Genomic DNA, 26,200 nt, shown 5'->3' with positions numbered 1-26,200 from the left:
GAGAAGAGAGGAACAACATTGTGGCCAGTATTCACAGAATGTCTTCTTTGAGTAGATGTGGGGTCCACCATACTACCAGTGGTTTCCTTCACGGAACAGAAGTGAAGGAGACATGGGTCACTGGCCTAAGACAGTATTCACTTGCTCCCAGAGTCAGTAGGGAGCTATTACAAATGCCACTCTTGGATCAGCTGTCTTTCTGCTAGACAGGCTTTCCCAGGATGCTGCTTTCATCTTGTTCCTGGGACTTATCTATTTAGCTGTTCTCTTTCAGTGCTTCAAGTGAGTGGGTGTATATACCCAACTACAGCAATAGTAAAATTAAAAACTTGAAAATATGTTGGTGTGCCAGGCGGTGGTGGCACACGCCTTTAATCCCAAGCACTAGGGAGGCAGAGGCAGGCGGATCTCTGTGAATTTGAGGCTAGGCTGGACCGACAGCCTCCAAAACAATACAGAGAAACCCTGTCTCATAAAACCAAAATAAGAAAATATGTTGGTGTTCTATATGTCGTTTTAAATTCTTTGACCAAACCACCTTATCTAAGTGGGCTTTTAATCCATGTCATTATTATTGATTGCCAAACTCACAGACTCCCTGAGCCACATACAAGGTGTTCTGCTTCTGCCATTTGACAATAAGAAATAATGTCTTTCATCCTTCCATTGCTCTGTGAATGATTCCATAGTTTTAAGGGTTTTTTTGAGTTCACAGAATGCTGGTTTATTTTCTACAGAGGAGAACATTGTTACATTAATGCATCTGTGTATGAAATGATAATCCCATTATGCCAGCTCACTGCCTTTTAGTGTTCTGGTTCCTGATATCCCAATACTGGAAACAGCCACCTCATGCACAGATGAATCATAACATGCTCAGAGCTCACACCTTAGTTCAGGGATCAGCACATTGTTTTAGTAAATCTTTGAAACTTTCAGGCTGCATGGTCTTTGCCCTCTGTGTTGTAATTCCTCTCTAGGGCTGTTTACGTATGTAAAGGGTATGTAAAGGATCCATTGGCATTGCCTATGTCAATGAGTACACAGCTATATTAAAAGAAACAAAACAAAATTTAGAGGACACTGAAATTAGAATTTGTTATGATTATGATGTACAATAAATTAGAAATATTAAGTTCTTTTTAATCCTTTAAGGTGTGCAGGTATGCTTAGGGCTTATATCCAAACCTATACACAATAAAGGGATACTTAAGATTAGGAAAATTAAAATAGATTTCATCAGTAATCAGAGCCTAATTCCTTCCTCATTTTTCAAATTATCAGTCTAACTTTCTGAGTACATGATAACTGCTTTTCAAGCAAGGCAGTTTGGAGACAGGCTGTTAACTCTCAGGCTACACAGAAAGAAGTCTTTGAAGCTCACCCTGCCTGGTGGCTTATTAGCCTAGATTTGACCACTGGACACCATTCTGAAACCCCTTCTTTAACTTCAAAATGCTGTTCCCTGTGTGTGTGTGTGTGTGTGTGTGTGTGTGTGTGTGTGTGTGTGCGCGCGCGCGTGCGCGTGCGTGTAGCACAGAAACAAGCATTCCAAAGCCATAGCATACATGTGGAGCTCAAGGAATGAGCTCGAGTGTATGGCCTCAGCTTCTATGTTGTTTGAGACAGTGTCTCCTATTTACAGCTGTGTGTCAGGCTAGCTGGTCTGTGAACCTAAGGCTCCTGTCTTAACTTCCATCTCCCAGTAGGACACATTGGATCAAGAGGTTGTGCTAGTGCATCTGGTGTGTTGTGTAGTTCCATCTCAGGCCTTTGGACTTACGTGCCAAACACTTTACCACTGAGCTATTGGCCCATCCCAAGAGAGCCATGTGCTTGTTTGTTTGTTCTCTGGACTCACAGTTATACATTTCAAGACTGGTCAATGGAAAAAGAGTCTAAAGTACTGAGAGTTACTAAAACCTTGGCATTAAGAAGATGGAAGCAAGCAGACCAGAATCTGTGAAGAATGTGTGCCTATGAGTCTGCCTTATAAAGAAGGCCGTACTTTACACATGGGCTTACAGTCCTTAAATACCAGCCTATGTTGTATACATTCACAGTCCATTTTCTTTCAACAATCTTCCCCAGTGGCCCCCCCATTCCGTGGTAGAAACTGAAACAAACAAACAAACAAACAAAATCCATTGCTGTAACAAATACTTGAGAGCAACAAGTTAATTCCTTTGATTCGCAGTTTTTCTGAAGTTTCATTCCAAGGTTAGCTGATTGGTTCATTGCTTTTGGCTTAATGTGCTGCAAAGCGTCATGGCAACAGCAGCACATGGTTTAAGGTGGCTGTGCAATGCGGGATGCTTGGGATGCAGAGATGAGAAGAGGAGGGGCTGGGATGAGTACAACCGTCAAAAGCATACCATTAGCAATTCCACTTTTCAAAGCCGGCCCCAACTTCCATAGTTTTCACCAGTTTGCAATAGTTGTGAGCCCATTAGTGAGTTAACCCCATCAGTCATAGCAGAGCCTTCATGACTCAGCCACCTTGCACTAAGTGGCTCCCCAAGTCTTCAGTACATGAACATTCTGGGGAGATGCTTCATATCCAGAACGATATTCTGTACTTCCCCAGTCAAAGTAAGGTTAACTAAAAACTGAGGCTTGGGAACTCTCCAAATTAGAAGATGTTGTATTTAAGAATATATCAAAAGTCAGCTGGGCTGTGGTGGCGCACGCCTTTAATCCCATCACTCAGGAGGCAGAGGCAGGTGGATCTCTGTGAGTTCGAGGTCGGGCTGGACCGACAGCCTCCAAAACAATACAAAGAAACCCTGTCTGGTAAAACCAAAAAAAAAAAAAAAGAACAAAAAGAAAAAAAAAAAGAATATATCAAACGTCATTTTCAGATTAGGAGATTTGGACAATGTAAAAACAAGCAGGTATACATCAGAAGCTCAAAGTAAAGTGTGCTGTTCTTACATGTAATTAAGCTCTTGTTTGTTTTAATAAATGATAAATCTTTATGCTCACGTTACCAGATTTAGCATTAAGAGAATATATGACTGGATATTGCTCATTTAAGTATATGAATGGCTTCCCTAGCAGGAACCTACCAAGATGTATTAAGGATTGTCACCACTGGTGCTCTTGGTTTGTCATTGTCTGATACAGTCTGTTTAGCCAGAGTCCTAAGGTTAAGAAATGGAAGGCAGAGATTAGTCCTGGAAGATGTCTTTAGGATAGCGAATAGTCATTAGACCATTGACTTCCATCTATGGCCTTGGGAGGACTTTCCTTTCATAATCCTGTCACTAGTTATGTGAGCTTGGGAAGTTCATTTCCCCTCTCTGAGTCTTTGAGTTGTACATTTTAAAGGTCAGGGATTGGGCTACTGATTTCTTGTTCTCCTGTCCATTATCTCTATCAGGCAATAGCCCAGCAGAACCCAATAAAAGTAAAGAGCCAATGGAAGAATTTGCTAATGGCTATTCCATGTCATGCCTCTGTCCTTAAAAGGAACCACAGAAATAACCACATTGGATGAAGATCTTTTCTAAAGTGATAAGTGCCTAAAATATATTCTGTGCTGAAAGTGTAAAGTTTAATGTGAACCTACACAGCTTCTGTTCCAAATGCCTGTTCTAACTGTATAGCAGTTTGTTGAGTTGTATAGACATTGGGTTTGGTTAATTTTGGTGTGTGATGTTTTATGCCAATTTTTATAATAAAGTTTATAAAACTAAAGAAAGTGAATTTCAAGTGAAGATTTTAGTATACAGCTATCAATTAGTTCTGATGGAACTTGTCTTATATTGATAACAAGTACTGGAGGTGTCTGCATTAGTAAGTAGAGTTAAAAAAATGTGTTAACTTCTTCAAAGACTTTGGTAAGACCATTGGGAACTCTGAGATATTTTTGTCTCCATTCCATTTTAATATTGAATTCTACTCTGGGGACCAAACATAATATTATTAACAGTTTGTCACTAAGGTCCCTGGAGATCTGGGACAACTGACTTGATCCCTGTGAACTTCTACCCATATCTTTCTTGCTAACCTACTTATGGACAATGTACCTCAGTCATTGTTGCTGCAGCCTCTGTTGAGAAGGCAGAAGAGTTGGGGATAAATGGCCCAGCAAGTCAGTATGGCAGTGTCACTTCTGTGGGGTCAGGTCCAGATATTTACTGCAGTTGAAAGTCCCATAAGTATTGAGGACTTTTGCAAAATGGAGTTCTTAATTGCTCTAAATAATGTGAACCAGAGTCAGATATAAAGGAAAATGATGAGAGATCAGAGAGAAGGAGCAAGCCACAGCCACACCTTACCCTGTCTCAATAGACAAGAGAACGTGTTCCTGTTTCTTATATCCTCTCTCTTCGCAGTCATCCCACTTCCTCTCTGTGCCCAGCCATCTCACTTCCTATTTCTGCCCAGACATCTCACTTCCTGTCTGTCTGTACAGACCTCCAGACCTATATAGTTAACTAGTGGCAAGCTCCATTTTATGATCTTCAACAGCCTTTATGTGTACAAGCAGGATATCACCATAAACTTTCATAACCAACCAGAGGTTAGGGTGACAGTTCTTTGTTCCTGACCCTGTTTGATTACTCCTCTCAGGTTCCTAACCCCAATTAGGAATAGTACAAAGTGCCTTCCAGACCTGGTGTGGTACCTTCTGGGATTGGAGAGAAGCATAACCTCATTTCTTCTTGTGGGGAACTTGTGGTGATATAGTATTTATTATTTAATAAGGCTTTCCTTGGGATAAGAATGCAGATCTAGCCATAGCCAAAGAAGCAGGGAAGTGGTGGCACCCACACCAGTATCTGTCTCTGGGTTTTTTGTTATTTGTGTTACAGGACCTTTCATTTTCAGGAAAAGCAGAGCAGTATGTAGCAAGCTTCTAAATCTCCCTATATCTGTTTTCTTCTTCATTTAATGATGCTTTAAAATTCTTTTATTATAGAGAAAGATGGGAAAAGTTATAAGCATGTCATCCACCTAGCAGAAGATGGCACCACAATATCAAATGGACATCAGGTGGTTCAAATATCAAGGCTTCCGATGCTTTCTTTCTTAGAAACCTTGACCTTTGGACTCCATTGCTTCCTGCCATGGCTCCAGAGGACACTGGATACATTTGGCATCTCATTCCTCAATCCCAGTCTGTCTTATAGTCAACAATAGATCTTTGTTTGTCCTCTCATGTTCTCTACACTTTCAGCATGTTTATTCTGTATACAGCCTTGAGCTCTTTCTACTGGCATCAAGCATTCTATGACTTGAGTGCATAAGGTTTCCTGGCACTTTTATGAATCTGCCATGACCTCCTTTCAAAGGGCTCTGCTCCAGGGAGTTGCCATTCCTTTAGCACTTTTCATCCAAGCCTCAAGTATCGTAAAATTGTGAGTCAGTCAAAAGGACAGTGGTTTGTATAGAGTTCATCAGCAGGCTAGTGCATCCTAAAGAGAATACTTGTAAAAGTTGTTTTACACCACTGTCATTACAGTGTTACAAGAAAAATAATGTGTTTTTGCTTATCCATGTAATCACAACTTCCTGCTGTATTATGACTTCGGTGGGATAAGAAGTTATTAAATATTGAAAAGACAAATAAGATAAGTTATTTTAAAAGATATAATATAGAAGAGAAGGAGGTTTACTGTATACAAAGCAGATTTCACCAAACACAGTTATTTGTGGATATTGGTTAGTAACATTTGTGATAAATCAAAATGTTATCAATGGCAGGGGGAACTGGTTTATACCCGTTAGTCAGCTGTGGTATGAATTAATACCCTTTACAGCCTAACAAGAAAAGATTTTCATGGAGAAAAGAAAGCAGCTCTACCCTGGCTTTGTGGAGAGGGTGGGATGGACTGCTAGGGGACATGCTGACCATCTGCACTGTTCTGAGACAGGATTTTTAGTGTCAGAAATTGGCATTTATAATTATTTAAAGGTTCAGGACCAACTAGATGCATTTACTGAGGGCTTTTCTATTCTGAAGATGTCAGAATGTACATAGACAGTAGACGCAGAATTGAAGATACACTCTTTTTAAAGTATTCTTGTTGTTGTTATCTTACTTCTTATCCCCCACCGTGCGCATGGCACACACGTGGAAGCATGTATGCCGTCGTATGAGTATGGAGGTCAGAAGCCAGCTTTGTGAGGAGTTACTTCTCCCCGTCTACATTTATGTAGACTCCAGGACTTAATCTCAGGTCTCCAGGCTGGCTGCTAAGCTCTATCTGTTGAGTCACCTGGGTAGCCCAGCATTACTCCTATTGGAAAAGAAACCTGTTGCCAAGCCTGGCCCATTCATGGCATCTAGTAACAGGGTGAAGACAAAATGTTACTGACAAACTCTATTAATTTTGCTGAAAGGCAATGAAGTTTACATTGAAGCAAATTTGGGGAAATTACCAGTTTCCTTCTTGGGTGGATAGACTTTTCAACAGACAGTGCTCAACACGAAGTCATCTTTCCCTGTAGCTGCTCCTCACAGTGTCTCACCTGTTCCTACAGAGCTTGTCACTGCTTGATTGCCATACTGGTGTCCCATATAGGTTTCAGAAAGAAACTTCAGTCTCTAAAGCAAATGATTGTGCCATCTATCACATTTTTTTTTATCATTTCAGAAAGTGGATGTCACCAGCAGGGCTGTGATGGAAATAATGACTAAAACAATTGAATATCTTCAACCCAATCCTGGTAAGTTTTGTCTTGTACAGTTGGAGTTCCCTCAGGTTAGCCTCTCACTGACTGACAGATTGGTAGGTTTCTCCTTCCTGTGAGGGAGGGGTCATTTTAAAGCTCACATTGAAATGCCTGCAAAGCATGTGGTATTTTATCCAACTGTAATGTCTTTACCAGTCAGTGTGTGCAGCTTTGATGACACATCATGTCAGGGTAGCTACAAGATCTTTTCATCTGATGTTTAATTTTTCAAGAAGTGGTATGAATGAACATGATGATTTTGAGACGGGTTCTTATGACTTCCAAAAGATAAGAAAAAGAGGAACCCAGATTTTTTGTGACAAGCAAATGCTTTATGCTCATACAGCCTGGAGGCTGTCCCTTCTTCTCCAGGCACATCATAGGCCAGCATTAGTTCCTGATAACCTCTTGCACTAGATCTGAGACAGAACTGTAGTAGAGATCATGGAGTATGTCTAGAAAAGAGAACCAGGTATGGCTGCTGCTGTCTCTGTTTGTTCTAGGTTGAGTAGAACATACCAGCCTCCATCATAGGCCTTCTGACATTGTATGGGCTTCCATTCCTGACCACAGCTACAACTTGAAGCAAGACTGAATGTGCTACTTGGGTGAAATATGACCATTTGGAAATCTGGTGGCCCTTGAGTCCAGTTTCTTTGGGAATTTCACTTAGAATGCTAGGTCTCTGGGAGTTCTTGAGATACAGGCAATGATTTCAGTCTCAATGGGTTCAGATGCAAGGTCTAAGTTACAAAGTGTAACAAGAGAGAAACAGACAAGCATCATGGTGATGAGGCTGCAGGCTGTCTCCTGACTCTTGGCTGCTGACTACAGCTTTTTTTCCATCTTTATTTAGAGTGGCAGCTCAGCTGCTATTTCAAAGTGAGTCAGTGATATAGAAATGATATTCTCTCTGTTTTGTCTTAAGCCGTATTAAGAGATGAGATGATGTGATGGGGGAAATATGGAAGAATATATGATAGGGTACAGAAGCGAGTTTAACTGGAGATAGACCAGGTACATTTTTAAGCTGATTTGTAAGCTGTGTAATGACCAGAAAGAAGCTAAGTCTTGTGCTATTGCCTAATTTCTTCCTAATGTTTATTTTTCATGGAGTTATAAAGATTTCATAGATGAGCACATTTTTTCAAACAACTGTACTAGGTCAAGGCTTGAAAAGAGAACAGCTCACCTCACCATGCTTTACCACAGTGATGGTTTCATAGAAGCAAAACATGTTCCTATTATATTTGCAAAGACTCTTAAAGTGCCCCATGATTCCTTCATAGTCATGCATGAATTATATTGGTAACTAAATGCTGAAGGGCCTAGTGTCAGGAATGAGAGGAAATACATAGTATTTGTCGAGGTCTACCATAGCTTCAATACAGTACTAGTAACATTCTCATCTTTAAAACATAGCTAATTTTATTTGACAATCTTAGAAATATATATATGGTATTTTGAACATAGTCTCTCTCGTTGTTCCCTCCTCCCACCGATGCTTTCCTACTTTCCAGCCAGTCCCTCTCCTACTACCAAGTCTTTGTATGTGCGTGATCCAGTGAGTGTCATTAGAGTTGTTTACAAACATGGGAGGGGGTTATTTGTAGCATCATGGGCAATTGGTGAGTGGCCTACACCATGAACTATGACTCCTTCTGTCTCAGAAGCCATAAGCTGCCTCTGAATCCTCAGGGAGAGGTGGGGTCTGATGAGTTCCCTCCGTCCGTGATGGAGTGTGGACAGGCATAATCTTGTTTAGACAGTCACACCTCCTGTGAGTTGAGTGAACGCTACATCACACTTTGAACACTATTCCACAGTGCTCCTCTCTTTCTCCGATCCTGATATTCTTTCTCCTTTCTCTACCACACTGTTCCCTACCTGTTGCAGGCTATGAGTAGACATCTCATTTTGTGCTGAACACTCAATATCACCAGTTATAGATGTCTGCAATACCTAATATCTATTACAAAAGAAACATTTCTGATCAAAGCTGATGGTATCATTAATCGGTGGGCAGAAATGAAATACTCAGAAAATTTTTTGAGGGAGAACATGTCCGTTTAACAATGTTATTGACTTAGGTTACCACCTAAGGCCTGTGTCCTTCATAGAATGGGCTTTGTAAACTAAATTGGGAGTAGGCATGCATTTTCTCCCATGAAGTAAGCCTCAAATTTAGTCTGGAAGGGGTTGGTTGCCCCAATAAGAGACATGCTACTGTTGCACCAAGAAACATATCTGGTTTGGCTGTTGCTAATGTAGCATGCAGGGTCACAGCTGAGTAAGACAGTTAACAGTTTTCCTCTAGCAGCCTGAAAAGAACCTGCTAATAATATAAGGGCTAGCTAGCAGGGAGGAAGCTTCTAGCTCAGTTCCATTTCTCAGTGTCTTTCTGTTTGAGAGTGCAGTATCCTCAACAAAATGGTTTTACAAGTGCGCAACCAACAGCAGTGACAATTGTCTATATTATTGAGGGATGCTTTGGGAGCCTTCATGACCAACAACTCAGGGAGATATCGGACCTCTGATACTAGGATTATTGTTTAATCACCTGTGATGCCTGGGAACAGCTGTATCCACCAGGACAGGGCAGTGCTTTCACACTTCCTTGTTTTCTGTTTTTGAATTAAATTTTTAATTAGCTTACACAGTAGGAAGTTGCCTTACGGCTTTCTTATACATCCTTACTTTTTACCCTCTCACCCCCTCCTCTCAGATCTCCCTGCCCCATCTCTGCTTAAGTGTTTCTTACCCTTACTATTTCCTCCCTTACTTTCATATTACCTTATTCTACTAACTAACATCTGCAAAAATCTCATTTTCACCCCTCTTATAGCCCGTTTCCTGCTTCCTGGCCTGTACGGAAACTCACTCCCTCATAAGTACACATATAAAATTCAAAGCTAAGACTCTAGTATGAGGGACAACACACATAGTTCATCTTTCTGAATCTGAGTTTCCACACTTAATCTGTTTTTTGTATGTTTGTTTTTAGTTCTAACCGTTATTCTATAAATTAGACAATTCCCTTGTTTCACACCTGGGTAAAATTCATTGGGTATTGTCCCGCGCTACCGTCTCGCCAGCAAGAACGACGCAGAACACTCGGATCCTTCTGCAGTAAAGCTTTAATGCATCTTGAGAGATAGATGATCAGCTTCTTAGAGGGAGACCCCAAGCTAAGAAACCCAGCCCCTTATATAAGCCTAGGAGCTCCGAGTGAGATGTGTAGAGCCGGGATTGGTGGTTTGCACATCACCCCAGATGACGTCACGGGAGAGGCACAGTTTAAACGGTTAACTCCAACTGACAGCGACAGTTAACTCCAACTGACAGCGACAGTTAACTCCAACTGACAGCGACAGTTAACTCCAACTGACAGCGACAGTTAACTCCAACTGACAGCGACAGTTAACTCCAACTGACAGCGACAGTTAACTCCAACTGACAGTGGATGTCAGCGCCATCTTCTAACGGCAATAGCGATAGCGAGGGCGGCTCCTCACATCTCCCCTATTCATTTATTTTTGAAGCAATAGGACACCCACAACTTTGGAGTGGAGATAGAGGTCAAATCCCCATGTGCAAATTCGGAACATGTACAAAGCTCCTCTCCAGGGTCTTATCCCCAGAGGAAGTCCTGACCAGTCCGATGTCTTTTTTCTGGGGGAAGGAGATCATGACATAGAACCTTCATGCAAGATGACTTATCTCCCAGGAGAAAGTCGTTATACCGCAGACCTCTCCTGTGCAGTGCTTAGCCTTGCAACTCCTTGGGCTGCTGAAGCCTACCCACTCTATCCCGTGCAATGAGACTAGCCTCGTGGGGTGCAAGAGCTGGGAGGCCAGCGACCTATTGCTTTAACATGGTTAACCAAATGTCAGGGGATGCTCCGTGTTCTAAGGCAGCAAGTGCTTGTGCCACCACCACTTTCTCCTTTTGTTTGGGCTCTGAGCGTACACACCATCCAAAGCATCAACACTATTCCACAGCAGAGAACTAGGCTAAATGATCCTACCCCCACCCATTCCTTAAAATAAGAAAATGCAGATGAAATCCAGGGGAGAGGTCTTCCATCAGAGAAAGATCCAGATGCGTCGAATTCACTTGCAGGATCGCCATTCTCAACTCACGGAGTGTCTGCTCAAACTCAAAAGTCCAATTCTGTAATAAATGTTGAGACAGAGCTTTTGACAGGTTAGCTGCTCTTGTAAAATTCTCATATTGTACTAAGTGACACAAAGGCCAGGCAACTTTGTTCACATCCCAATTTGGCCATCTGCCACAATATATCCAATTGTTCCTGAACCAAATTAATCTGTTGGTTTACCAACATCAGGCCTCCTTGTATCTGAGAATTGGCAGTGGCCTGTTTATCTAGGACCATGGTCACAGTGGCCTATAGTTCATTAATGGTTTGAGTTGTCTGCACAGTGGCAGAAAGTGCAAGGGCCGAGGCGGTAACCGAAGCAGTAACCGCGGCGGTGGCTATCAGGCCCACAATAATAGCAGAGATCCCAAAAATCTCGCTTTTCCCTAAACAAACTCAAATTACTTGGCGCCTCAACAGGAGCTGGAATAAATCGAGGCATGCGCATTACCAAAGCAAAAGGGTGCTTAATAGCATCCCAGCATAATGCATAAAAACAATTCTAAGCAGAACAATTTATTTCTTTCTGATTCTTACCTAAGGTATCATTACTCACAACCCAAATAAAGGGCAGCTGAATAATTAGTTCTCTTAAAAGGGGTATACTTAACATTGGAGGAGGACCAATCAGATGATCCATAGCTCTGTCCCTCACTCAGACTGTTGCCTAATGCCCCTTTCCAATCAAAAGTAATCTGTCCCTTCTCACTATCATAGGAGAAAGATCAGTACAGCTTCCATTAATTCAAAAGGATTAGCATTAGATCTTTCTGGATCCATATGAATAAAATTATCCTTTAATGAAGAAATCACAGTAAAGCACAAGCTTCCTACTAATGACAAGGTTCTCTCATCCTGAAAACTCTGTATCTGAGGATCTAAAGGCAAAAAGGCAAGCCCCAACTCTCTATTATTTGTGAAAAATCTAGGGAACACCTGGGCATTCTGCATCACTGGCATCGGTAGGGGGAAGGTAGACATGATGGCCCACCGTAACTCTCCCATCATACTAGGAACCATCATCCCGAGTAGGAGAGTCTTCATCACCCACTTGGCCTCCATCCTTCTTATTCTGGAGTTGTGAAGGAGCTCTTCGAGTGAGTCTTTCAGGGATCCACAGGGGGTTTTCTTCCTCCTGTGGAAAAACACACACAGCTCCCCTGGATCTTATAAGAATAGGATCCGGGCCTTTCCAGAGATCAGTCAAGACATCTTTCCATTTTACCATTTCTTTTGGCCTATCAGGCTCTAAACTGTGGCGATCAGCCGCAGTGTGGCCTTGGGCATCACAGTTCAAGAAATTAAGGGTAAAAAGTGCCATGGATACAGCAACTCTTGGTACCGAGGGTAGAACATCCTCAATACTCCCCTTTTGTTTAATCAGATATGATTTGAGTGTACGATGGGCACGTTCCACAATGCCCTGTCCTTGAGGGTTATAAGGTAGGCCAGTTAGATGGGTAACATCCATTTGCCGACAAAACTGTCGGAATTTTTGAGAGGTATATGCTGGTCCATTGTCTGTTTTTAAAATTCTGGGTTTTCCCCAAGCACTCCAGGCCTCAAGGCAATGTTGAATCACATATGAGGCCTTTTCCCCTGTTAGGGGTGTGGCGAACATTACGCCAGAACAGGTGTCAACAGAAACATGAACATATTGAAGCCTTCCAAAAGAGGGAATATGAGTAACATCCATCTGCCACATCTGCAATGGTCTAATGCCACGTGGGTTTATTCCCATGTGGGGAGTAGGTAAGAATTCGCAGCAATTCTGGCATTGAGTAACAATTTCCCTAGCCTCTTTCCTGGATAGAGCAAAACGACGGCGCAAGGTCTCAGCCGTCACATGAAAGCGCTTATGGAATTCTTTTGCTGCTTGTGCATGGGTAGACAAGGCAGCTTGTATCTTCTGAAAGATGTTAGCAACTCTGCTGGAGGATCTTATTATTCCAGCTATCTCAAGGAGATTAACTGCATTAACCACATAAGAGGAATCTGATACAATATTGAGGGGTCCTGGAAAAGCCTCAAGAACCTCCAGTACTATCAGACATTCTACAACTTGAGGTGAAGTTTCATTATATTGTTTAGATATAACCCTATCCTTGACCACATAAGCTCCCATACCAGTTTTTGATCCATCAGTGTACACCACAGTCCCATCTGGGAGTGGGTCTTTAGCTGTCACTTGTGGAAACACTATAGCCTGGTTTAGGGCAAACTGTAAAATTGGATGCTTTGGAAAATGATTATCAATTTGTCCTGAAAAGGAAGTAACTAAAACTGCCCAATCACTAGATGTGGCTGCCAAGGTCTGAACTTGTGCAGCAGTATAAGGCACAATCAAGGAATCAGGATCCCTGCCAAAATGTGTAACAGCTGCTTTTATTCCGCGAAGCGCGAGCTGTGCAACAGCATCAGGGTACCAGTCAATAATCTTAGCAGGGGAAGCATTTGGATGAATCCAAAGTAATGGTCCATGTTGCCACAGGACTGCAGTTGGCAATTGAGCTGTCTTAAAAACACACAGATTAAAAGGTAGTGACTCCTCAATTCGTTGTAATTGTGCTTCCTGTAAGGCCTCTTCCACCATCTGTAAGGCTCGGTGGGCGGCAGGGGTAAATTTTCTGGGTGAGGAGATATGAGGCTCACCCTCCAGGAGATCGAAGAGGGGTTTTAGATCAGCAGATGGAATTTTTAAAAAGGGCCTCAACCAATTTATATCTCCCAGAAGTTTCTGAAAATCATTTAATGTTTGTAAGTGGTCTTTGCGAATTTCTATTTTCTGAGGAACTATATTTTTGGGAGTAATCTTTGAGCCCAAAAAGAGCCCTGTATCTGCAATTTGAACCTTTTCTGAGGCAATCTCTAATCCCCACTGTTTTAATTCAGCCACCAGCATGGGAAAAGCCTTTTGTAAAACATCTAACTCTTTGTGACAAATAAGAATATCGTCCATATAATGGATAACGATTAAAGATGTAAATTGCTTCCTAATTGGCTCCAAAGCCTCCTGCACATATAGCTGACATATTGTTGGGCTATTGGCCATGCCTTGCGGCAGTACCTTCCACTGAAATCTCTTGTCTGGTTCCATATGATTAAGAGAAGGGATAGTGAAGGCAAACCTTGGTCTATCCCGTGGGTAAAGTGGAATAGAGAAGAAACAATCCTTAATATCTATAATAATAAGCTTCCAATCTTGAGGAAGTGCAGAAAGCAAAGGAAGGCCTCTTTGAACAGGGCCAAAAAGATGCATCTGATTGTTAATGGCCCGCAGGTCGTGGAGTAATCTCCACTTCCCAGATTTCTTCTTAATAACAAAAATTGGTGTATTCCATGGGGAGGTAGAAGGCTCTAGATGCCCCAGCCGTTCCTGTTCTTGCACTAATCTTGTGACAGCCTCTAATTTTTCAGAGGATAGAGGCCATTGAGAGACCCATAACGGCTCCTCTGTTTTCCATGGTATGGGTCGTGAAGCCTCAACGGCCCCTAAATAAAACCCAGTCCTTTTCTACCCCGATTTCCGTGTTGTGTAATGGGTTTTATTCTGCCTTGTTCTTGCCTACCCAAGCCTCTACCATTTGTATACCCCATCTTTGCCATAATGGCTGATGCCTGGGGGAGTATTCATTAGTTAGGGTCATGCCCATGGCTTGTAACACATCTCGTCCCCATAAATTTACAGGGAGTGGCAACACATAGGGGGTAAAACATCCCTGTTTGCCTTCAGCATCCCGCCAGGTTAAGGCTGAGGCACTGATGGCAGGAGAGGACTGGTATCCAAGACCTTGTAGAGAATGAGATGAAACAACAGTGGGCCAAGACTTCGCCACCAATGGAGTGAAATAATGCTTTTGTCTGCTCCCGAATCCATTATCCCTTCAAATTCTTTTCCATTAATTAACAATTTTATTGTAGGTCTCTCATTTAGGGGTATAGCCAGATAGGCTGAATCACTTCCAGAAGATCCCATAGCCCTTTTTGTAAAGTGTAGGTTTCTCCATCCCCGAGGGAGGGCAGCAACACCAGTTGTGCAATTCTATCTCCCTGCTTTATAGAAAATACACCCCGAGGGCTAGAACAGAGAACTTGAATCTCCTCTTTATGATATGGGTCAACAATCCCAGGATATATAATGAGTCCCTGTAAAGTTAAGGAGCCACGGCCCAGAATAAGCCCAATGGTGGCAGGGGGCAAAGGTCCAGGGGAATGGACTGGGACCGGTTGAACATTCATTTGGGGCATGAGTAAGAAGTCGGAGGCGGCACGCAAGTCCATTCCGGAGGTTCCTCGGAAACCTCTACTTCCTCTTGATTGCTTTTCTGAAATTGGTTCCCATATTTCTGAGGGCCCTGGGACCATGGGCCCCGTGACCCGTTTTTTGATTGGGGTACCTTGGATTCTTCAATAGGGGGCAGAAGCCTCCCTTTACATCCCGGACTGACCTGCATTCGCTAGCCCTATGATAACCTTTACCACAACGATAGCAAAGCTTCGATTCTCTTGTTCTTTCAGGGGCTTGACAATCTTTCTTAAGGTGCCCCATTCTCCCACAATTAAAACAAGCTTTTCGATTAGATAAATCTCTATACCTGTGCGTTTGTAAAATGGCGGCAGCTAGTCCTGCATTGGTTAGGGGTCCCCCAGCTCCCTGCACACTCTGAGCCAATCTTGTAAACCTTTGCTTTTGCGAGGGCGATAGCCGCTCGACATTCCTGGGTTGCTTGTTCATAGACAAGTTGCTCAATCAGGGGCATAGCTTGTTCTGAATCACCAAAGATGCGACTGGCGGCCTCTGTCATTCTGGCCACAAAGTCTGAAAATGGCTCTTGGGGTCCTTGGACAATCTTTGTAAGGTGTCCACTGGACTCTCCCCTTTTGTGAGGGCCTTCCATGCTTTAATAGCGGCGGCCGACACCTGACCATAGACGCCCCAGATGTAGTTGGTTTGATTAAGGGCATGTTGACCCTGACCTGTCAGCATTTCAAATGTCCACTGCCTCTGATTCTCATCTTCAGCCGTGGCATTAACTCTAGCTTGTGCCTGGGCTGCATCATACCAGAGAGCCTTCCATTCCATGTATTGTCCCATGTTGGGAAGCACTGCTTTCACTGTCGTTTGCCAGTCAGTGGGAGTCATGGCAAAATTAGCAAGCCTTTCCACCTGTAATGTGGTAAAGTTAGCATTGACCCCATAATTACGAACGGATTCGGCCAATTCTTTAATTTGATTGTAATCTACGGGGTATGTACTCTTCCGCCTTCCACATTCTCGAATACTGGAAAAGCCATTTGTATTTTTCTCCGTTCCTCTAAAGGTAAAAAGGAGTCAGTACCAGTATTCAGCCGAAGCTCATATGGCGGAGGCGCTGAGGGGCGTGAGCCCGCCGGATTTATAGGCGGTGGCCTCACATTCATTTTTGTTTTCAGTGGCCGGTGTCTATCAGGGTGATATCTTTTTTCCTCATACCGTGCCACCTCCTCCTCTAGACCACCTTCTTCGCTAGAATCCAGAGTGTCAGAATCAGAATTATCTAGCTCCAAGGCTTCTAGCTCTACTGCAGGGTATAGACTAGATTCTGGCTTTTTCTTTTTCTTAGATTTGTTAAGGGGTGAATGATAACTCCCTTCTTTCTCTCCCCTTTCTTAACTTCCTGGGGAGGGCCTTTTTTCTTAGACATGTCTTTTCTTTTGCGAGCTCCCATTCTCTCACTCCGTTCAGTTTCTGACATGCTATCCTGAACTTCCTCTAAGGTTCCCTGACTTTCTATTATAGCAGGGTGACAGGCCTCATCCTCCAAGCAGTTTTTAACTAGCTTCCAAATGGCTTTGGTACCTAAGCAGAGATCTCCTTCTGCATGCTTCCTGTCTAGTTCTTTACCTAGCTTGTTCCATGAGGCCACAGTGAGGGACCCGGAACAAGCATACCATGGTGCCACTCTATCTACCTCCTTCACAAAATTTTGAAGTGTTCGTGGTGCAATTTTAAGATCTCTTTGTTTTAGCACAGTCTGTAAGGCTGTAACCACTGACTGTGACGACCCCATCGCGCTGACAGCTTATCTAAAAACGCGCTCAACTCCGTTACCAGACTGACAGCACCAGACTGACAGCACCAGACTGACAGCACCAGACTGACAGCGCCAGATGGACAGCGCCAGATGGACAGCGCCAGACGGACAGCGCCAGACGGACAGCGCCAGATGGACAGCGCCAGACGGACAGCGCCAGACGGACAGCGCCGTTCTGTCAGCACCAGCCACGATGAAGGAGAAGGACAAACAGGACTAGCACCAAAGCCTCCACTGACCCGTCCCACGGTGATGACAAACTAAGGCCAAAGTCGAGAAAAGGGTTGTTCAGGATAAAGCATACCTCTCTGAACCTACGTCCCTGCAGTTCTGAATCCGCCCCGTTTTCCGAGGGGTCTCCGCGGCGCCGGCGATGTTGAAGAGTTCCCGGGTTTCGGCACCAGATGTCCCGCGCTACCGTCTCGCCAGCAAGAACGACGCAGAACACTCGGATCCTTCTGCAGTAAAGCTTTAATGCATCTTGAGAGATAGATGATCAGCTTCTTAGAGGGAGACCCCAAGCTAAGAAACCCAGCCCCTTATATAAGCCTAGGAGCTCCGAGTGAGATGTGTAGAGCCGGGATTGGTGGTTTGCACATCACCCCAGATGACGTCACGGGAGAGGCACAGTTTAAACGGTTAACTCCAACTGACAGCGACAGTTAACTCCAACTGACAGCGACAGTTAACTCCAACTGACAGCGACAGTTAACTCCAACTGACAGCGACAGTTAACTCCAACTGACAGCGACAGTTAACTCCAACTGACAGCGACAGTTAACTCCAACTGACAGCGACAGTTAACTCCAACTGACAGTGGATGTCAGCGCCATCTTCTAACGGCAATAGCGATAGCGAGGGCGGCTCCTCACAGGGTATCACATTTTCATTTGAGGCATGCCTAAGTTTATTCTTTTTCCTTACTCCTGTGAATAGAACATCAGTAAACATGATGGCAGGTAAGTTTATGGTAGAATTTTTGCATTTATGCCCAGGAGTGTTACTGCTGGATCATATGGAAGTTCTATTTTCCCGATTTTGAGAACTCTCTCTTATTTCCATAGTGTTTGCACTAGTTTATGCTCCTACTGTGAATGAATAGGGCTCCCATTCCATTCTCCACATTCTGTCCAGCATGCGTTGTTATTTATTTTATCATGATAATGGCTGTTCTGACTGGAGTGAGATGGAATCTCAAAGGAGTTTTATTTTTGCATTTCTCTGCTGACTAACACTTTTTAAAAATATTTATTTGCCATTTGTAACTTCTGAGAGCTCTCTGTTTAGTTTCATAGCTGTGTTTTTAATTGGAATATTTGTTTTCTTGTGGGTTTTTTTTTTAGTTCTTTGCAATCTGAATATTAATCCTCTTTTACATGTATAGCTGTCAAAGACCGTGTTCCATCCAGTAGGCTGTCTCTTCATAACTGTTTCCTAACTTCATGAGGTACTGTTTATCAGCTGTTGGCCTTATTTCCTGAACATTTAGGTCCTACTCCAAGACTTTACTTATACCAGCGTGATGATGACATGTTTTCCCTATTTTGACCTCTAGCAGTTTCTGGCATTTCTTTATTACCTTAAGGTCTTCCTTCTGTTTGGGGTTGATTCTTAGAGAAGTGAAAGATAAGATCTAGATAATTTTTCTACATTTCCCAGCACCATTTGTTAAAGATACCAATGAGTATTTTTGGTGCCTTTGTAAAAAAAATCAAGTAGCTAGAGTTGCTCAGGTTCATAGTTGAATGTTTTGTTGTATTCTATTGATGTGGTTTGCAACAGTAACCCACTGTTTTTCATCCATGGCTCTGTAATATAAACTGATATGAGCTATAATGAAACCTCTAGCCTTACTGGTTTTTTTCCCCTTCAAGATTACTTTGGATGTCTGTGCTTCCAGATGAATTTTAATTATTTTTTCCTATTTCTGTGAGGAATGGCATTAGAATTTTGATGGGGATTATGTTGAATAAATAGGTTGTGTTTGGAAAGACAGCTATTTTTATAATGTTGATTCTTCCAGTATAAGCCTGGGATATATTTACACATTCAAGGGTCTCTATTCCTTCAATTTCTTTCCAGTGTTTTAATGTTTGAGAGGTCTTTCTCTTCTTTGGTTAAGGTCATTCTATTTTTGTGTTTATCAATCAGATGGTTTCCCCAACTTCTTCCTCAGCATATTTGATATTGGTATATGGAAAGGCTACTGATTTTTAAATGTTAATTTTATACCCTGCCAGTAAGCTGAAAGTGTTGCCCAATTCTAAGAGTTTTCTAGTAGAGTCTTTAGGATTTGATGTATTGACTTACAAATAAGGACTCTTTTCTTCTTCCTGCCTATATGATGTCTTCTTTTAAATTGCTTCTCTTGTCTTATTGCACTTGCAAAAGGCTTCCAGTACTGTATTGAATGAATGTAGACAAAGTGAACCACTTTGTATTATTCCTTATTTTAGTGGAAATGTTTTGAGTTTTTCTTTATGTAATATAATTTTTTTCATATATTGCCTTTATTGTATACAGATAGGTCCCCTCTGTTCCCAGTTTCTTTGTAACTTTATTATAAAGGAATATTGGATCTTGTCAAAAGCCTCTTCTGATCATGTGATTTCTATCCTTAAGTCTGTTTATATAATTTATTACATTTGTTAATTTTTATGTGACAAATTTATCACAGTGAATATTTTTGTGTATTCTTGAATTCAGTTATTGATTTTCAAATATTACATTTATTACCCACACTACCTGTGTGTGTGTGTGTGTGTGTGTGTGTGTGTGTGTGTTTATCTAGTTGAAATATCAGGATAATGTTGACTTTATATTGGCTTTGTAAAAGAAAGAAAGGAAGGAAGAAAGAAAGGAAGAAAGAAAGAAAGACATATAGTGTTGTTTCTTTTTCTATTTCATGGAATAATTTGAAAAGTATTGCGGTAGTTTTCTTCTGAAGGTCTGGTTAAGTTCACCATTGTATCCATCTAGGCTTAGACCTTTTTGGGATGGATTTTTTTTATTCTACTTCTTTCTTGTTTGTTATACTAGTAGATGTGTTGAAATTATTTATCTCATCTTGATTAAACTTTGGTAGGTCATGTGTGTCTAGAAATTCATTTCTTTCAGCTGCTAAGCTCATGAAATACATGTTTTAAGGTCTGTTCTAATAACTTTATGAATTTCATTGGTATCTGTAGTATTTTTTTATTTTACAGAGATTTTTCTAATATAGAAATAAAATGAAATCAGTTCATAGTATAAAATTATAAAACATATTGTGGGGCTGCTAAGATGGCTCTTTGCTTAAGTGATCGCCATGCAAGCCTGATAGTCTGGTTTAGAATCTCCTGAATAGATATAAGTCCAGATGCAGTATCGCACACCTAGAATTACAGCATTCTCTTATCAGGCTGGGAAGCAGAGACAGAGAAATTCTCACAAACTTGAGAGTCACATTGTCTGGTATATGAAGAAGCAAGTAAGAGAAACCCTGTTTCAAATCTCAAATAAGCTTAAAAACATGGACAGACACATACCTAAGGTTGTCCTCTGCCCTCCACATATATGCTATAGAACACCTGTGCCTGTACTCATATACTCACAAAGAACACACACATCACACATTGTGGTAGTTTGAAACAAAATGGCCTCCACAGGGAGCAGCACTACTAGGAGGTGTGGCTTTGTTGGAGTAGCGATGGCCTTGTTGGAGGAAATGTGTCACTGTGGAGGTGGGCTTTGAGATATGCTCATATGTGCTCAAGATAATTACCCTGTGTCTCAGTTCACTTCCTGTTGCCTTTAGATCAAGAAGTAAGGACTCTGAACTTTAGCACCCCATCTTCCTGCATACTACCTTGCTTTCTGCCATGACAGTAATGGACTAAATCACTGAACTGTAAACAAGCCACCAAGATGAAACGTTTTCCTTTGTAAGAGTTACCATGATCATGGTGTCTCTTTACAATAGAAACCCTAACTAGGACACACACACACACACACACACACACACACACACACACACACACACACACACACACACACACACACAGAGAGAGAGAGAGAGAGAGAGAGAGAGAGAGAGAGAGAGAGAGAGAGAGAGACAGTAATGCAGATGCTTAGTAAAGACCATCACTAATGATTTTTCCTAATTTTAATGAAATTATGCTATGTTGCAAGTAGGTATGCTGAGTTGAACCTTATCTCTGCACAAATTCACAGCTACCCAGACTTTATAATGTTGAACTTACTTGGAAATACTGTTTTTGGAGATGTTTTCAGATGAATTCACCCTAAATTTAGGAGTGGGCCTTGAACCCAACACCAGTCACCTTAACAGAAAAGAAGACGGCATTGGGAAAACACAGGGACATGACCAAGTGAAGAATAAACAGACATCGGAATTGTGCTGTCATAAGCCAGAGAGTGCCAGGAGCCATACTATGCAGACGGAGCAAGGGTCTCCCATATAGCTCCCACAGGGAAGCAACCTCTCAACAGTTTGAGTTCAGATCTCTGCATCCTGTTGTGAGAGAGTAAATCACACTGTTTGAAGTCAGTCAATTTTGTGGTAAATTGAAATAGTAGCACCATAAAAGGATATTGCTAGGTAGGCTTGTTTTCCTCCAGAACAACAAAACAAAGACTAGGCCACCATGTTTAAGAAATGACCAGGTATCTTAGTTACTATACTGTTGCTCCAAAAAGACAAGTCTGAAGTGGACCAAGGAGACTCTTATAAAAGATAGCATTTAATTGGGAGCTTGCTTATAGTTTTAGAGGGTTAGTCTGTGATCATGATGGCAGGAAGCAAACAGGCAAAGCACTGGAACAGAAGAGGGAGAGAGAGAGACAGAGACAGAGAGAGAGTCAGAGAGTCAGAGAGACAGAGAGACTGGGACTGGCTTGTAGCTTTTGAAACCTCAGAGCCTATTTCTGATAACTTCCTCCAATAAGGTCACACCTCCTAATCCTTCTAGTCTTTCTCAAGCAGTGCTACCTCCTAGTAATGGAGAACATCCAAATGTGTGAGCCTGTAGGTTCCATTCTTATTCAAACCACCATACCAGGTTACATACCTAGGAAGGATAAATCCAGAAAGGGAACCCAGGTCTGATTGCCTCCCAAGCCCACGGGCGTTCATGCTGTTGTTGTCTCTGAGCAGGATGCTGACTTCATTTGGGGCATTTGCTTTCAGTGTATGTACCATGGAAATTCAGAAAAGAAGTAGATTGTGGGCTGAGGTCTTGTTGTTTAGATGGCAGATCAAAAGAGGTATTTGGAGCAAATAGAAAATTTTAGAAGGGATGCATCATAACAGAGTACTAACTGTGTTGATTACTTGTCATTGTAGTTATTTTATGACTCTGAGAACTGAATGGACCATTGCTACCTACAAAAAACCTTAAAGTTATCATCAGGCAAATTCACATTTTCTCCAGAAAAGCAGTTATTTATGGGTAGGTCACATAAAAATGCAAATAAATGTCACACCAAAGAAATTAGAACCAAACAAAATTCCATATAATAATTCTAGATAATGTAAACATTTCATATTGATAATTTATGACATATAGGGTTTACTTTCACTCTGAATTTCTTGTCCTTGAAATAGGCATCACATGGAGTTCCTAGAAGGTGGCAAATTGTCATTTTGCTGTTTATTCAAAACCAGCTGGTGGTCCTTGGAAGGAGACACAGGGGTTTAACCAATACCCAGAGTCCTCAGTGCTTTGGCGTAGCCAAACAGAAGGAATCCCCAGACTTATCTACATCTGCTCCCTCCTCTGCATCCCAGGAACTAAACCTGGATTAACCCGTTTGGAGGCTGAACATGGGTGCTGAATGTACAAGATCTGGCTTGAGTTAGGTGAGAACCATGACTGGGACAATCAACAGATTCTTACGGAATCGTGAGAAGTGACACATCCAGGGTATTTAAAGAGTACCCCTGTCAGAACACCAGCCTAGGTGCTGGTTTCACATCTTAGAGTTTGAGACCCTCCAGACTCTTATATTCTTTAAACTGAGTTCTTATCTAAAAGGCTATGAAGGAGAGTTTGTTTGATTTCGGGACTTCGAGAACATGCCTTATGAAGGTCCATCTTCATCCCTGATCTCCTCCAGAGGGGCATTTTAAAATGGCTAATCTGATCATATTATGCTATATAAAACATTCAATTGGTTTTCGTGCTTTTAGGCTTAACGTGGCTTATAAGGCCTCCCTGCCTGGCTGAACTGCCCATTCCCTCCATCATGCCCAGCTGACAGCTTTCAGGTCCTGTCACCATCTCACTCCTGCTGCATCCCCTGGGCTCTTCTCAGGCACAGCCAGCCAGTCAGCTCTTGCCAATGGTGGCGTGAGTTATGAAGCATGGCTGGCTGATGCATTACAGGCGCTCCACAAAGAGCAGGTGGGAGAAGCCTTCATTTTCCTTGGACTATCAGCCCTCAGATGCATGCAGGATGTTATCATACGCATTTCCCCTTTGTGTAAACATCAGTTCTAGAACATGTGTGGGCAAAGCAAAAGTTTGATAAGGATTTGATATGTAGCTCTTTGGCTTGTCTATCGCAGGGTTTTCTTTACTTTCAGTAAAGAAATGAATGGTTAGATTCCCATCAAGACAGCTTTAATTATTTTATTTATTTATTCTATTTCTTACTGATATAGTGGAGGTTTCCCCTCTGTTAGGTGGATAGCTCTGGCCACATTACAGTGTGGGGTCTTTCTAGGCTTGTCATGCTTTCTGTGCCAGAGGCTTTTTCAGTTTTCACGGAGCAATTGCTCTGACTGAATGTTATAATACAATAATAAATTCCAAGAGACTTGGGGGAAGCCGCAGTTCACATATGGGAATTATTATGCATAGCAGGCACTTGCCTTTCTGCAGAGAGCCTTCCCTGATGCCTGTGTGCTGCTTATGCTTGAAATCCGAGGTACTAAATTGGGGGTATTGGATTTCTGTTGAGAGTTTTTTTTAATAATTTCATTTCTCACTTATGGAATATTGCCTGTAGAAGTAAAAGCATGCTGCATTAATTTTTAAATGCCTCATTAGTCCCTGGGATAATTTTATATTAAAATTGTATTTCTTCCCATGGGCTGTTCTTTTAGTCATCTCCTTCCAAAGATGAATCGTAGGATGGTAATCAGCTATTTGTTGGTAGTGGAGCTGAACATTCATTATATGTCATTTGGTATCCATTTAAACAAATGCTTGGTTGGACAACACGTTTATTTCCTGTTTGGCAGGAGGGCCTGATCCTTTGTCTTCACGTGTCTTTCCGGGCCCTTAGGATTGATCCCAGCACATTTTTGCCCTCTGTTTGGTCACATATGAGAATGAGGGAATATACAATATCCAGCTGTCACTTAATGAGTAAGGGATGCACATTTACTTATAGACAGAGATTTTACTTTTCCGTATCTTGACACTGAGAAGTGATCGAAAACATAAAATGGATAGATTCCCCCATACAATTATGAGGAAATGTTGAATTTCAGAGGGATAGATCTTTTGATAATAAATACAATAAAGAAGAAAACATGTCTGGTGATAGACAGTGTATCATACTTACTGAAAAGTCTAGAGGGCTTTCTTAATTTTACCAAATCTTTGGGAAAATTATTGAAAGTTAATAGGTCCCTAGTTGTCTAGTTATCATTTCTGCTAACTCTAACTGACCCCAACCTACCCAGATACCAAAAACACCATTAAAAGTTTGGGAATTCTCTTATAGAAACTTTGATTTATACATAGAAATTTCTGTTCTGACTGGTCCCACAGCTGTTTAGTCCCATATAAACTGTTTGGCCTATGGCTCAGGCTTCTTATTGACTAGCTCTCTCTTAATTATTAACTCATTTCTACTAATTTGTGTATCTCCACATGGTCTTGGCTTACCAGTGATATCCAGGTCTCTTCCTTCCTTGGTAGCTACATGGCATCTTCCTTGCAACTCACTCTCTGTGTCCCACTTCCCAGAATTCTCATAGTCTGGTAGCCCTGCCTATACTTCCTGTCTGGCTACATCCCGCCTGCCCATTGGTTGAAACAGTTTTATTTATCAACCAATAAGAGAAACATATATTCATAGCATATAGAAGGACATCCCCCATCAGATTCCCCTATACAATTAAGAGGAAATGTTTAATTTCAGAGGGATAGTTCTTTTGAGAATAAATACAGTAAAGAAGAAAACATGGCTGGAGATGGACAGTATATCATATTTATTGAAGAGTCTAGAGGATTTTATTAATTTTACCAAATCTTTGGGGAAATTATTGAAAATTGTCTAGCCATCATTTTTGCTAACTCTAACTGACCCAGATACCAAACATCACTTAGACAAGTTTTGGGATTCTATTACCGAAACTTTGATGTAGTTAAGTGTGTCCTGCATGAAGTTACCCAACCAGACTCTTGTGGATTGTGGGACCATTCGCTACTATTGATTTTAGCTCCCAGTTACCCTATAGTACAATACAGCGAAGGTAGATTGGAAGTACCCATACTGCTTTTAGCTTATGATGATGTGTCCTTAACACTACAAGATAAAAGACTGCTATCCTGTGCTGGGGGTTTTTCTGTGTTTGGAAAGATAGTTGTGAAAGATACTTATTAGCATGCCTATCACTTCGTAGGTGTTCAAGACATGTTGCTCACCATGCTTCCCCAGGGCCCCGCAGTTCTTCAAGAGAACATCTCATGTGCATAACCCCACTTGACCTGAGGCAGACCCCATTAATGTCGTAACACCAAATGCCACTCTTCTCTCTACAAACCCACAGAAGCAAAGACTCCTAATGTTAGTAAAGTGATAATTGTATATTTTTCAAATTGTATGATCTATTTTATGCTCCTGGGGTGCAATTGCTTGCTTTCTCAGGCCATGCTGTGAGATTTTTATTGGCTCCTTGCAGCATCCCATCCTGAGGTGGGAAATATTTGGTGTCTATGTCACAAGTTCTTACAGCTGCTGAGTGTGCCACAGGACAGTGTCTTAAAATACCGCTCTGCTGTTTCCCACTCAGGGCTAGCTGTCACCTCAGAGAGTGGTGTTACATAAATAGAGTTATTGGGTTGAAAGTAGCATGTTCCAGTACTTGAGTTGCCTGCTTATACAAGATGCAAGCAGACCTTCTTCTCTCTCCTCAGTACTTTACAGTATTTAACTAGAGGAGCTTTACCTAAGCCTTCATTGTTGTCTGCATCTTGGTGGTATTCAGTCATCATTAGTGTGCAAACTGAGGGGGGGCACCATGTACACAGTTCTGGGGGCATTTCT

The 26,200-nt window shown here is 41.9% G+C and overlaps 1 protein-coding gene across 1 annotated transcript in view; it reads left to right on the top strand.

The window, feature by feature from the left end:
* The window catches only part of Sh3gl2 (SH3 domain containing GRB2 like 2, endophilin A1), a 184,923-nt gene that overhangs the window by 137,370 nt on the left and 21,353 nt on the right, over positions 1-26,200 (top strand). Inside the window, exon 3 of the mRNA XM_040757204.1 lies at positions 6,606-6,678. Within this exon, the coding sequence (XP_040613138.1) occupies positions 6,606-6,678 (73 nt within the window). The remainder of the gene's footprint in view (positions 1-6,605; positions 6,679-26,200) is intronic.

This window comes from Mesocricetus auratus, unplaced genomic scaffold (genome assembly GCF_017639785.1).
Source record: "Mesocricetus auratus isolate SY011 unplaced genomic scaffold, BCM_Maur_2.0 Super-Scaffold_100014, whole genome shotgun sequence".
NCBI lineage: Eukaryota > Metazoa > Chordata > Mammalia > Rodentia > Cricetidae > Mesocricetus > Mesocricetus auratus.
The sequence above is the reverse complement of the archived record's forward strand: the minus strand, read 5'-3'. Positions and strand labels throughout refer to the sequence as shown.